Genomic DNA, 15,079 nt, shown 5'->3' with positions numbered 1-15,079 from the left:
AAAGAGTGCCAGCAGCCGTGTCTCTTATAAACGGTCCTTTTCAGGGCCATCAATATTTTACAAAAAGATTCTACCTTTGTTGTACATTCGAGAAATTCTAGAACACAAAGCCGTTAAAGGTATTTTCACCTTGTGTGTTTGTGTTGACTGTTGTGTAAAGTCCAAAGAAGTGTTCGAAAGGCCTTTCCAATGTTAGTTCGGTATAATAAAACAATTGTGGCCCCTTAGAGTCGATGAATATCCAAAATTGTCAACCCTTAAAAGTTATTTCACTTCGGGCTGCGCCCTCAATGAAATAACCTTCTCGTGTTGACAATTTTGGATATTCACCTCTTCAACGGGCCATAATTGTATATTGTTGTATGACGTCAGAGAGTGAAATAACCACGTTTATTTCACATGTGAAATTATCAGTTTTTATCTAACTGAGAAATCAATGGAATTCATTGCAACCAATGTAATAATTCCTGTTTATTCATATGGAAAATTTCAAAATGCGAGTTTAAATTATTGCGATTATAACCCTGTTGCATTTTTCGCAATAATTACTAAATTTACAGTACCTATATTTTGTCCTGTATTTGACTAATAGGCAAAGAGAACAAATTTACCTTAAAACATGGGAATAATTTTGAAAAAGGACAATTAATTGTCAACCCATGGAAGTAATATTTAAAAGGAATAACAACGACTAATTAGCATGTATTAACGGCGTGCAGAGCTCTGTACTAAAGTCATATGATTTTATCCAATTATAATCTCGGCGGCTAAACCCCTTTGGTTACTATCTGTGAAACCGCAGTTCAGAAAGTAGACGTATGATGTAATAAACTTGAAAAACGGACGACAATTGTTCAAACTACAACAGTTTAGCATGCAAAATTGTATTTAATTAAGCATATTTTTGCTTTTTACCGTTTGTTTTAAACTGTTCTAAATGTATTTTCCGGTTAAAAGCGGATCTTACCATTTGTTTTAAACTGTTCTAAATGTATTTTCCGGTTAAAAGCGGATCCTGAGTAAAACAGTTAAATACCAATGAATCAATCAGGTTTCACATGATGTTTAACAAAATAGTGTAGACAAATCTAGACATAGATTTTTTTTACTGTTGAAATGTGCAAAGTTTATCAAGATTTAAAAAAGGATATATTTACTTTCAAGTAATCTTAATTTATGTATATGTCATAAATGTCATTGATTACATTATTGAACCTGGACATCTAAATTGGGGATAATATGTTCGTATATTTTTTTTGAAAGTGTTTATTGAACAGATATATCATGTTATGGAGGGGTATTTGCGAAAAATACAAGTCGAGGGACTTAAATTTCCCGAGCCGCTAGGCAAGGGAAATTTTGTCCCAAGACTTGTATTTTGATGCATATTCACCGGCAGTGGTGAAAAACAGTCAGATTCGTTTGAAATGAGGAAGAAATGTTAGAATATGCGAAAAATACACTGGCTATCAGCCAATCAAAAGCTGGCATTCTTATATAAGGTGTAATTATGTGGAATATACTTGTATTACCATAACAAGCTACAGCAAAAATTAAAACAAACCGACAAAATGAGCTTGACGTTATCTGTCTTGCGGCAAATTCATTTTTAGACAAATTAGTTTATGAATCAAGAACTATAAATTAAAGGATAGAACTATTTAGTATTGTGAATATATTAATTGACTTATACACAAGACTTAAATTATTCTTATTCAATGATAAAAGGGAGTCCAAACGTATGCTTTGTACAATCATCTTCTTAAGTGACAAAAATGGTCTTTTAACTGACTGTAAATATTAAAATTGATAATGACCCAGCCTTGTTCTCCAATTTCATATGTGATAGCTGTCGGTTTAAACTATTAAGATCGTATAACCAGAAATAGAAAAATTGGACTAAAATAAAAATTGAACGAATGACTATTCGGCGGCGTACATTAACAGAATGTAACAAATGGACTATTCGGGTTACTTCGCACGTATATACAACAAAAACTTGTCTGTTCGTAATTCTCTGTGAACATGAAAATGACCGAAAAGTATCATTTATTTGAGCAATCACGTGCGGAGAATCAACTTCCATGCCAGGCATTAAACCATTTAACGAGTTATCGAAAAATGGGCTGTAACGCAGATGAAACCTTTTAGTGACGACGTGGTTATTCCTTTCAAAAATACTTCCATGGTCAACCTAAAATATTCTTAGGGAAGTTTGATTAATAGAAATATAAAGTATTTTGCAGACTTGACCAAGTAAAAATTGGTTATTTGTAATAGACTATTATCTCAGTTTAAGGGGATGGTTTGGTGCTATGTTACATGTAGTATGTAGTATTTAGTCAGTAGTGTCATTTAAGTTACTTTTCCTTAGAATTGTGTTACTCATATCAATTTGAAACAGTGATACAAAGAGAAAACACTATCTATGAATCATAAATATTTATTTAACTCTGTACATGTTTTACACTTATGGTGCATAAGTACATTAAATATAATTATCTTTGGTTTTGAATTATCTGATAATATCACACATTGAATTTGTCATTAATATTATGATAGTCCATTACGGCATTTTCTTTGTTAATATAATCATTAATCCATTTATTCACATTCTTAAGTATAAAATAATTTTGATCTGCAAACAAAGTAAACTGTCAATGTGTTATGGAAGTTAATTGATGAAGAATATAAAACAAAAGGAAGTTTGAAGACGTTAGATTCTTTAATGAATATACTGCCCACTGGCGGATCTAGAAATTTTAACAAGTGGGGCCCTGCTCCAGTCACGCTTCAGTGATTCCCTATATAAGCAACCAAATTTTTTCCCAAAAAGGGGGCCCGGTGGCTCCCCCCTAAATCCGCCTCTGCTGCCAGGTAACAGAACCCGTATCAAAGTGCAAGTGAATTATTGTCATGTGTTGCGATCCTCTGGTTGTTATCTTGCATTATCTTGATTAATAGTTTTGAGAAAAAAAATTAGCTTGCTCAATTTTTTTTCTTTAGGGTACTCAAGACTACTACCAGACATGAAAGATAAAATTAAATTTTTGATAAGACACATGTATATTTGTAACATTTATATATTTTAAATTTTATTTGCATGCATAAAAATATCAATATCACAACATTAAAAACTGTTTTGTTAAAAATCTATAATACATCATACTTTGGAAAGTAGTTTTCTACCTATATTATAAATTTACAAATTAAATATATATGAATTGTATATGTCACAATCCTTTTAAATGTTCCAATAGGGCTTGCACTTTTAAAGTGACTCTTTTCTTAGACTTAATTTGCTGAAGAAATATTTGCAAAACTGTGTGTTAATTCATTTTTTTTTTCAATTTGATAACCATTCTTGAGTTGACAAAATTAAGCAATTGAGTATTCTGTATTATTTTTAACAGTTTGTTGCTGTTAAAGATATTTTTATGCCAAAACGACTTTCTAGTGATTGTGGGACATATGTTAATACATGTAATTATAATGTAACATTTCTAAAATGATGACTAGTAATAGCAAAAAAATATCACAGTTTATTTAATAAGGCTATTTACATGTTTAACAGGTCAACAATTCAATAACGATTGGATGCAACAACACCCTTTGATAAAACACCACATTAAAATCATGAAATTGTCTCATATTGTACAATTCAATTAAGTACTTTAAAAGTTAAAATCTTTGACTTTATACCATGATGATAGTATAAATAAAGATGGATGAGGCTTCAACCTCCCCCCCTTTCCCCAAAAAAAAATGAAAAAAAAATATATAGATTTAAAAATTTATGTGTTTGGATTAAGATGAATTCTAAGATGATTCACATTTGGTCTCAGGAATATATTTCTATCATAAATGACCATTTTGATAATGTTTTATGTTGTCACATGTAAAAATATGACTATTATAAAAACATGATATAGAAAAGGGCAAAAAACGATTTACCGTATTCATCTTCTGATTTGAAATTGGGAATTATTTTGCTGGAATTGTTACAATTAAAAACAAATATGGAGGAAAATTAAAGAAACTAAAGGTCTGTCATGAAAAAAGTTTTCTTCTTGTCAAATAAGAAATAAAAATTGATCATGAACTGTTTGAAAAACTGTCGCCTAAAATTTACCACATAATAGATGAATGTAAAGCAATAAACTAATTTTAAGGCCCATCAAACAAAAATTTTCATTCAAGTTTAAATTTTGTTGATTTAATGAATAGATGATTCCATGAAATGAAAACACAAACAAACTTTTACTATCATGATCATAAAATATTACTTTCAATTAATGGAAACAGTCAAAACAATCCCCATTATCTCAATTTTAGAGACAAAACCACAAAATTTTAATCAGACAGCAGAAATATGCATTGTATGAGCAGTAAATGGTATGAAATAATATGGATCAGTGTAATCTGTAGTGTCATTTCCTGGCTTTTCAGTGAGGAAATTTCCATTAGAGTTGAACTGAAGTGGTACACCACTGTATGAACTAATCTTCCACGGTGGTTTGTCATTGTTATGTTTTGAACGGAAATTGAAAAATACAGATGTATCTTTCACAGAATCCTTTATTTTCCATTTCTGTAAAAGAACAAGATATTGCATGACATTTTACATTCATTCAAAGAAGACCACATCAGTTAATATTTAGAATTTCTTCTATAAGTTAGATAATAGTTTTTGTCGAGCCTGCGACTTTTGTCGCAGAAAGCTCGACATCAGAATAGTGATGGGGCGAAGACTATGGCGGCGGAGATGGAAGACCTCGATGCTTCATACTATGTATATAGATGCCTCATGTTACGAAGTTTCTGTCAGTCACATGTTGAATGTCCTTGACCTCATTTTCATGGTTCAGTGACTACTTGAAAAATAAGTTAACATTTTTTGTAATGTTAAATTCTCTCTTATTATAAGTAATAGGGTAACTATATTTGGTATGTGCGTAACTTGCAAGGTCCACATGCTTTGTCAGACAGTTTTCACTTGACCTCGACCTCATTTCATGGATCAGTGAACAAGGTTAAGTTTTGGCAGTCAAGTCCATATCTCAGATACTATAAGCTATAGGTCTAGTATTATCCGTATATGTAATGACTGTAAGGTGTACTTGTCCAACTGGCATCTGACCTTGACCTCATTTTCATGGTTCAGTGGTTACAGTTCAGTTTTTGTGTTTTGGTCTGTTTTTCTTATACTGTATGCAATAGGTCTACCATATTTGGTGTATGGAATGATTGTAAGGTGTACATGTGTAGCTGACAGGTGTCATCTGACCTTGACCTCATAATTGTGGTTCAGTGGCCAAAGTTCAGTTTTTGAGTTGTTGTCTTTTTTTCTAATACTATATGCAATAGGTCAACTTTATTTGGTGTATGGAAATATTTTATGATCTTTATGTCAGTTGCACAGGTTTTATTTGACCTTGACCTTATTTTCACAGTTCATTGCTTAGTGTTAAGTTTTTGTGTTTAAGTCTGTTTTTCTTAAACTGTAAGCAGTAGGTCAACTATATTTGTTGTATGGAAGAATTGTTAGATGTACACGTCTCCCTGGCATGTGACCTTGACCTCATTATCATGGTTCATTGGTCAATGTTTAGTTTTCTTGGTTAATGTTAAGTTTATGTGACAGTTGTTAAGCTTTATATTTAGAACTATCAACATAATATCAATGATTAGTAAAGAAGGCAAGACATTTCAGTGTGTGCACTCTTGTGTAATTTTTAATCAATATGGGATAAGTATAAACATTTGAGAATTCTGTATGATATTTTAGATTACCAATCATTTGGAATGAGTCTTTTAATGAACATTTAAAATTTCTAGCATAAGAGTGTTGTAAACGTATAATTCTGAGCGTTCATAATTTATAAATAAACACCACATTTGTAAAAAATAACATGATTTTTTTCTCACTGCATGTATTATACAGATGTTACATTAAATACAAAACGTGTACAGTATTATTTACAGTCCCTCCCTTTACATATAAAACGATGTAAAGACTCACCTTTGCTTTGAGATCATGACCTATCATGTACAGTATATAACCTTTACAGTCTCCCCCTTTACATATTAAACGATAGCGATCAGTTAGGACATCATGGACGATATCAAATAAAGCTGGAAAAAAATTGTTATTATTCTATCAGTACATCGTATAATTATGAAATTAGCTTTTTTTTTTCTGAAAAATGTTGTTTTTTTTTTTTAATTTGCTATCAACACTGAGATTTACTTTTGCTTTGTTGAATTAGGATAATTTTTTGTACAAGATTATTTTTTAAAAATGAGTTATGCCCCTTTATAATTGGGCAAATTGCTAAATTTGTTGTTTCTGTTCTCTAAATTAAATTTGCCTCAACCAAATGTTATGAAACAAATAGGGGCATATGTGGTCCATAGACACATGACATCCTACATTTATTTTGAATTGTTTCTCATTATATTATCTGAGATCTCTATATAGCTTACTATACAGTATGGGGTTTTGCTCATGCCCATTGTTGAAGTTGTAATGTGACTTTAATATATGTGTCTTTTTAACAATGTTGAATCTGGATGCATAGTTGTTGTATTGGCAATTATTCCGCACCTTACTTTTATTTTTTTATTTTCAAATTATTACACCTTTATGTTAAAATGGTAGTTTTGCAATTATGTATTAAAATTGAAAAATATAATGTAAAATTCTAATTACCTGCTTAGATGTCAAATTTAGAAGGACAACAATAACTGTTCAACCTTAGTTTAAAATTTGTTCCTTGTATTTTAATATATTTTACTATATATAAATAGTTGAATAGAGTAGTTGTATATTAAATTATTTCTGCACAGTCAAAACTGTTTTGTATGGTATGTATTTTTGTCGAGTCTGTAAAATTTATGTTGCAAAAGACTGACATAGAGATTTCATTTACAGTATTTTTCTGATTGATGGACTTTTTTTTACATGATAAATTTGTAAACCTTTATAGATGTTTATGAAACTTGGACAGAACTTATATCTAAATACAAGAAATAACATCTTCAGAAAATGGACTGACTTTTAAAGTCAACATAACACTTATACACTGACAGCAACAATCACAGGCAAGACACAGAGTTCCATGGAACCTTTTATGAATTTTTAATTTTCAATAGTTATCTCCCTTTGGTAATGAAGTTATTTTTTATTTCAAATCAAAGGTACGAAATTTAACAATCATGAATTATGTTGAGATACTTACTTCTTGAGTCATTTTTATTTCCACTGCTACAGACGTTTCCTTCATCTGTTACCATTAGGTATCCATTTTTACGGGGATCAAGAGAGCTATCTATGTGAGTGTTCCAATACAGGAGTTGTACAGGATATGTTTGATCATGGTTATCAGACTCAATATCTTGTGTTGCATTCTTCCATTCTTCTGCAGTAGTGATTTCTTTATTCTGTAAATGTTTAGAAAAAATCATTTAAGGTTGTACCACTCTTCTTGAATAAAATCAATTTTGATCGTTTAACTTTCATAAAATTTTGACGAAATATTTACTTGGATCCTTTGACAAAAATATGAAAACTTCAAAAAACTTAAATGACAGACCTTAGCATGATTATTTGAATATGTAGCAGTTTGACAAACACACTTTTAATCATTAAGAAGCTTGATATTTCCTTAACAATAGAATGTGATTTGATTTTCAGCTGATTTTTAAAGAGTTATCTCCCTGTAGTGTTATGTACCATCTTAGATTGCAATTTTCATTTTAACGCTGCATTTGTTTGCACCTATCCTCAGTCAGGAACCTGATGTTCAGTAGATTAGACCGTTGGTTTTCCTGTTTGAATGGTTTAACACTAGTCAACTTTAGGAGCAATTTATAGCTTGCTGTTTGGTGTGAACCAAGGCTCTGTGTGGAAGGCCGTACTTTGACCTATACCACATCTTCTTATATCTATAAACTGTAAATGAAGAAATTGATACATGCACATATTATTACATTCCCTGAGAACAGAGAAAGTGTTTTTTGTGCAGAATTGCTATAGGTGACGAATACCACTATGTAATGGAATGCAACAGTCTACTCTACTGACAGATAGAGCACTATACTTATTGACAAGAAATACCTAACAAACTGTAATGTTTTAAAATTTAATGCTATTATGAACCAAAAACAGAAATCTAAACTTCAAAAATTGTGCCAATTTATTAGAATTATAAATGACAAACTAGATTCTCTCTGATGTTAATATGTCGGCTATACTGATCATACAGTTGTAATATAACTCATATTTAATGCTTCCTCAACAAAGTACAATGCAATGTAATGTTAACTAATATGTTTTTCTGTATACCTTTGTTCAACTTAGGTGATACCAGAATATAATGATATATATTAGCAATCACTAATTAATTGTAAAAATATTAGTTTTTAATATTATTGCAAACCTGATACTATTGCATTTTCACGATTAATGCAATAAACATAATAATTTCTGCATTAACAGTAAAAATAAACAACTAGTAGAATTGTTTTGAATGAAACAGCTGAAGTACTACTGAGAGGTCTAGTGGTTAAGGTCACTGCAAACGGAAAAGCTGTTGCCTGAATTAGAGTACAGGAAAACAGGAATTCAAGTACATGTACATGGGTTTTATATATAGTAAAACTTCATTCAAGTATATTAAACTTATTCAACTTAATTTGAAGTATCATATAACTTTTATCTATTGGTTGGTTTCAACTGAAGTCACCACAAATATAGTCATTATGTCTTACATTCATTTTTATGCCCCACCTAAGATAGTAGAGGGGCATTATGTTTTCTGGTCTGTGCCTCCGTTCGTCTGTGCGTCCGTCTGTGCGACCATTCGCTTCAGGTTAAAGTTTTTGGTCAAGGTAGTTTTTGAAGAAGTTGAAGTCTAATAAACTTGAAACTTAATACACATGTTCCCTATGATATGATCTTTCTTATTTTAAGTTTTGACCCCAATTTCACGGTCCACTGAACATAGAAAATGATAGTGTGAGTGGGGCATCCATGTACTTGGGACACATTCTTTTTTTTACATATAATTTAAAGTTTTATTCCCCTAGCAAAAAGGTTCCAGAAAATTTTATCAAATTAAAAGGAAAAAAGAATAAAGCTTGATATTTGATTTACTGAAAGTTATAATGCAGTTTCAATGATTCTGTCAAAGTAAATCAAAGTAAGAGAGAGTATACCTTCTTCATTTGGGATTCAATATAGACTGCATTTAAACATCTGTGTTCTTTATTGTTAAAAATGAGTTGTAAATGTTACTATAAGTAGACTACAAATTCTTGTAGAAAATATTAAATGAGATGTATATAGATATAGGAAGATGTGGTATGAGTGCCAATGAGACAACTCTCCATCCAAGTAACAATTAAAAAAAATAAACCATTATAGGTCAAGGTACAGCCTTCAACACAGTGTACATTGATTAAAAAGTCTGTAAGAAGTGTCTTCACAAAACCTTTTCAGTTCAATATTTAAAAATACTTCAACCCTATGCCCATATTTGTGGCTGGGTTTCAGTCTTCCTGTCATTCTGCCAGACAAATCAATTTTTACTTTGTACAAGATACAAACTTTTGTAGGAGTTTTTGAGGAGGTTAACTTTTTAAATCCTAGATCACTGGATTTTTTTTAACCAATGACTGACAATCGATCTTGTATGAAAATTGTATATGATTTTCAACACAATTAAATTATTAAATACCTCTATCATGTCTATTCCATTTTCCATTGTAGACTGTTTTGAATCAATACTTCAACAATTCAACTGATAACCTGTAAAACATATAAAATTCTGTTAGGATATTTGAGACGTCTGCTGCATGCAGTTTTTGCTGCATTAAAATTTAAGACAGATTTTGCTTTGAAGGCATGGGAGTAAAAAACTTCCAGAAAGTCTTCTAAATATTCTTTCCAACAAAAACATATAGCCTCCAGCAGATATGCCAGTGACGTTTAAATATTGAACATAATTCCCCCTTAATTGCCTCTGAATACAGGCAGCTTCCTGGTCTGAATAAGTGCTAAAGTTATTGATTGTTAACTATTAAAAGATGCAGGCAGTGTTTCATGTCAGGATTTATATGTTATTTGATACCTTAAACTTGAATTTAAGATACCAAGAACTTATCGTCGCTGGGCTTCTAAAATGTTGTATATTACAAATTTTTCAAGAATTTTTTTTCTTACAAACAGGCTTTGAAAATTTTGGTAAAATGCATGCTTCCAAAATGTCGTATGTGAAATTGAACATTTTTGTAAATAGCAGTGAAATAAAAACGTTGACATTTCTGGATCATCCAAGAACTTAAATTATTTTCACAAAAATAAAGAAATGTACAATTATTTTTTTCCCAAAGCCATTCTACAACGATTTTCAAGTTTTCATACAACATTTTGGAAGCAAACTTTACAAACAACTGACATTGGCAATTTTGTAATATGTCTTATTTCACACATTTTGATTGGTCTAACTGTATGCTATTTTGTGATACTAAAGATTTCCTCCCACCCAGACCATTAGTGTCAAAAAGTATTTTTAGCCAAAAAAGTCATATAGGACATTTTAGAAGCCCAGCGACGTTATATAATAATTGAGAAACAGTATGTCAGCTGTATATTGTTGTTTGTTGTACTGAACGATTTTTTCAAGTTAAAATTGTCTTCTTAAATTTTGTAATTTTTTTTAACTAAATTGCCATTAACAAGTAAATTAAATCTTAGTACTGTTCATATATACAGAACAGTGCCTTAGCATATCATTTTCCATTCATAGATTTTTCATTCATAGATATAGTAATATATTGTATTCCTAATTTTCTATTTTTATAAAAGGATTTTTTTTTTTTTTTTTTTTTTATCTTATTGAATGATAAATGACAAGTTTGATGATGAAATATGATTAAAATATTGTCACATCTCCTCTATAAGTAAAGTAGAAGATTTAGAATTGATTTTAATTTTACAAGAAAATGTCACCTTTGTATAGTGACATGTGGGGTCAACAACCTTTGATGCTTGTGAATGTTGGGACATTATATGGGTACATTAGTCTATAAGATATAAAATATTTCCAGTCAGACTGAATTTTAAAATTTTATTCATCTCAAGTCATAATTTAATGAAAATTAGAAACTTTAAACCTTAGATGAAATAGACCAATAAAATGATAATCTTCTGTCTTGATTGAGCATGCATCTGACACATTGTATAAGAAAATGAACGATATGTTTTTATTCTTTAGACACTCCTGCTGGCAAAACAAATCGACCTAATAAACCAATACCATTGGTGAAAATTGGAGTGTTGTTGTCTTTTGTGGCGATAGATTTTTAAATGATATGGTCTAAATTTTCTTTGTAAAAGAAAGATCCTAGCAACAGATTACATTATAATTTAACTTAATTGTAAATATCAGAGTTCATATATTATTTTTAATGTATTTATAATTGACCTTGTGTCAAAATTAAGCTGCATGTTAATTTGTACAATGTATCGACATTTGTGTTGCATTTTTGTAACAGTGAATATCCTTTGTGTGTGAAGTAACAGTACGTAAATATTAACCAAAGATATGCTTGTTTACTTAAAATCAGCTGTCATTCATTTAAACTAAACTGTTTATTATGGATAATGTAGTCATGCATTTAATCTTACCTTTCAACAAATATTTGTCGATCACAAAACTCAGAAAAGTTAATTATTAAATATTTACCTTCAATTGCAGTATGCATTGAATGTCCACTTGCAATTAAATGTTAAAATGTAGATACAAATATATATTAATTAGAACAGAAATACACTTTTTTAACCTGTCAATATATACTATGTATTACTACAGATAAGATACTTCTAGATTCTGATTGGTCGATCTTGAACTGTGTGTGGGAGTGCATGGGGCTGTCAATAAAGGGAATTCCCATTGATAAATGTAGAACCCCAAGATTTATTGAAAATACAACTTTGTGTTACATAACAATATCTGAATTGTATATATTAATTGTTCAGTTTAATTCTTTTGGAATTTCTTAAGTTGATAACAGTATAATTGACATGTATTATATAATAATTGATATATTGTGTTAGCATGTGGAAAACCGTGACCATATAAGTTTTTCCCATGGTTTATAAGATATTCTTTACCTACATATAATATAGATAATATGATATGCACATTTTGAAGAAATTGGTTACAGCTACTGACATAGTTTACTTTTCAAAGTGTGTTAGATTATTGTAAACTTCTTTGGTTTATAAGAAATGCATATCCACGTTTTAATATAATTTATAGAAAGCCAAGAAATAAATTTTGGAAATAGTTCACATATGCAAATAATATGTCATCATCAGATATCGATGGAATATTGTATACCAAAAGAAGAAGAAGTAGAAAACATGAAACCATGGCATTTCACACATGTCTATGGATACATTCTATTTTTTGTAGCCTGTGACAATTCTCTTAATTTAACCAAACTTGGCAACAATAATTGTTAGGGTATCTGGTTTAAAAAATGTGTCCAATGACCCAGCCAACCAACCAAGATGGCTACCAAGGCTTAAAATAGAACATAAGGGTAAAAAGAAAATTTTGGCTAAAATCTTTGAAACCAAAGCATAATGAGTAAATCTGACATGAGGTAATATTGTCCATCAGGTCAAAAATCAGAAAAATAGGACAACCTGTTGTTGGGTTGCTGCCCCTGAATTGGTAATTTGTAGGAAATTTTGCAGTTTTTGTTTATTATCTTGATTATTATTATAGATAGAGATAAACTGAAAATAGTAATAATATCCAGTAAAGTAAGATCTACAAATAAGTCAACATAACAAAAATGATCAATCGACCCCTTAAGGAGTTATGGTCCTTTATAGTAAATTTTTAACAAACTTTTTTAATCTTACAAAATCTTCTCTGAAACTACTGCAACGAATATAACTAAACTTGGTCACAATTAGTATTATGGTATCTACCAGTAGTTTAAAAATGTATCTGATGACCCAGCCTGCCAACCAACATGGCGCCATGGCTAAAAATAGAACATAGGGGTAAAATGCAGTTTTTGGCTTATATCTCTGAAACCAAACCGTTTAGAGCAAATTTGACGGGGTAAAATTGTTAATCAGGTCAAGATCTATCTGCCCTCAAATTTTCAGACAAATCAGACAACCTGTTGTTGGGTTGCTGCCCTCAAAATAGTAATTTTAAGGAAATTCTGCAGTTTTTGGTTCATAATTATCTTGATTACTATTATAGATAGAGATAAACTGTAAACAGCAATAATGTTCAGCAAAGTAAGATCCACAAAAAAGAGAACATGACCAAAATGGTCAGTTGACCCCTTGAGGAGTAATTGCCCTTTATAGTCAATTTTTAACCATTTTCATTAATTTGGTAAATTTTTGTAAATTTTTACAAAATATTTTCCTCTGTAACTTAAGGGCCAAGTTCATTATAGGTAGAGAAAATTGTAAGTAGCAAGAATGTTCAGTAAAGTAAGATCTACAAACACATCACCATCACCAAGACACAATTTTGTCATGAATACGTCTGTGTCCTTTGTTTAATATGCACATATATCAAGGTGAACGACACAGGAAAATTAGTCATTTACGATTCTATAGTACCTCTTTTTAACATAGAAAATTACAAGGCTGAGTGGGGTCAGTCATGTCTGCAGACACATTCTTTACGATTCTATAGTACCTCTTTTTACTTGAGTTGAGGAGTTTTCAGAAAATGTGGTCTACTTTCTATTTTACTGCTTAAAGACTACTTTATAAAAAAAAACCCAGAATCTTGGTAATTTTTGACTGGCCTCCCATAAACTTCTACAGCAATAAATGTTTTCCTTTGGGTGGCTCTTATGAAGCAGGACTTTTCTAATCCTTATGGGGGAAACTGAGATCACCCCAAGTTTTTGAAGGAGTTTTGGTCGCTCAGTCATTAAGTTCTATGTGACACTATGTCTACTTTTTTTACCACGGCATTGTTAGTTTCTCTTGACATATGATTTTTTAATGTCCCCATATATAGTATATCCTATAGTTCTTTTTTCAAAGTTATTTCTGTGTAGATTGGTTACAAAATTGGCAAAAACAACAGCTTTCAAAAGGGTATCCACCTTTATTTTTTACAAAATCCAGCTCACTCACCAACCTTGAATTTATAATTGATAATGGGATTCAGTAAGAAGTTATAATATATTTGCAAGTAATTTGTATATTTTTTTCAAAATAGAGAAAAAAAGGAATTTTCAAAAAGAAAAAAAAATGAAATACAATGATGGGATATATATTTGATGTTCTTTATTGAATTATTCACATTTTTTTTTAGGCTGCTTGGCATTCTCTAGTCATTTTTTGTTGAAGGCTGTAATGGGATCTCTAGGTGTCTTTTGATTTTTTTATGTCCCAAGTTTCATTGACATTTATATCTCTCATCTATTCATTGAAGACCCAATGGTGACCTTATGCTCTATGGTCGGGTTGTTGTCTCTTTGGCACATTCCCCATTTCCATTCTCAATTTTATTGATAAACAAAAACGTAATTGAATATACATGGTATCTTTTTTTTTTTGTATCAGATATACTGGTGTGACATAGAAGGATAGTGTTTCACTAAAGAAATATACAATTAAAATCAAAACCATTTCTTTTAACTTTTAGGTTAAAAATAAAAATTAGAGGATTTATATGTAAATTATTTGAAACATTATATATATGTTTATGTAGATCACATATATTAAGTTTAACATTTTTAAATTGTTAGACCTGTATAGCCTGGAGGTATACACTTGAATTAAAATTAAATGATCCGATAGTAAAAGGAAGCAGAGAAAAGTCATAATTATCTGTTTTGCAGAGTGTGTAAATTTTCTCTTATTTAGTTATTTTAATACTTGAACATGTTCATTTTAGAATAGATGATCAAAAGGAAGGCATTATCTTTCACCTGTCTATGAATGTCCAAATGATAATGGTTTATAATATTTTTACCAGTATAATATTGATCTGTGTGTCCTGTAAATCTCTGCACTTTA

The 15,079-nt window shown here is 30.4% G+C and overlaps 2 protein-coding genes across 5 annotated transcripts in view; one reads left to right on the top strand and one right to left on the bottom strand.

Annotated features, from left to right (window-relative positions):
* The window catches only part of LOC139510208 (FIGNL1-interacting regulator of recombination and mitosis-like), a 70,300-nt gene that overhangs the window by 13,323 nt on the left and 41,898 nt on the right, over positions 1–15,079 (top strand). The gene's annotated exons all lie outside the window — the stretch shown is intronic.
* On the bottom strand, positions 2,428–11,896 carry LOC139510219 (uncharacterized). The gene is made up of 5 exons (XM_071296692.1): positions 11,751–11,896; positions 9,741–9,811; positions 7,242–7,443; positions 6,023–6,135; positions 2,428–4,591 (listed from the first exon to the last, which is right to left on the bottom strand). Exons 2-5 carry the CDS (start codon positions 9,765–9,767, stop codon positions 4,358–4,360), a joined length of 576 nt encoding a protein of 191 aa, XP_071152793.1. The 5' UTR covers positions 9,768–9,811; positions 11,751–11,896; the 3' UTR covers positions 2,428–4,357.

This window comes from Mytilus edulis, chromosome 2 (assembly GCF_963676685.1).
Source record: "Mytilus edulis chromosome 2, xbMytEdul2.2, whole genome shotgun sequence".
NCBI lineage: Eukaryota > Metazoa > Mollusca > Bivalvia > Mytilida > Mytilidae > Mytilus > Mytilus edulis.
This window is presented reverse-complemented; position numbering and strand designations above follow the sequence as displayed.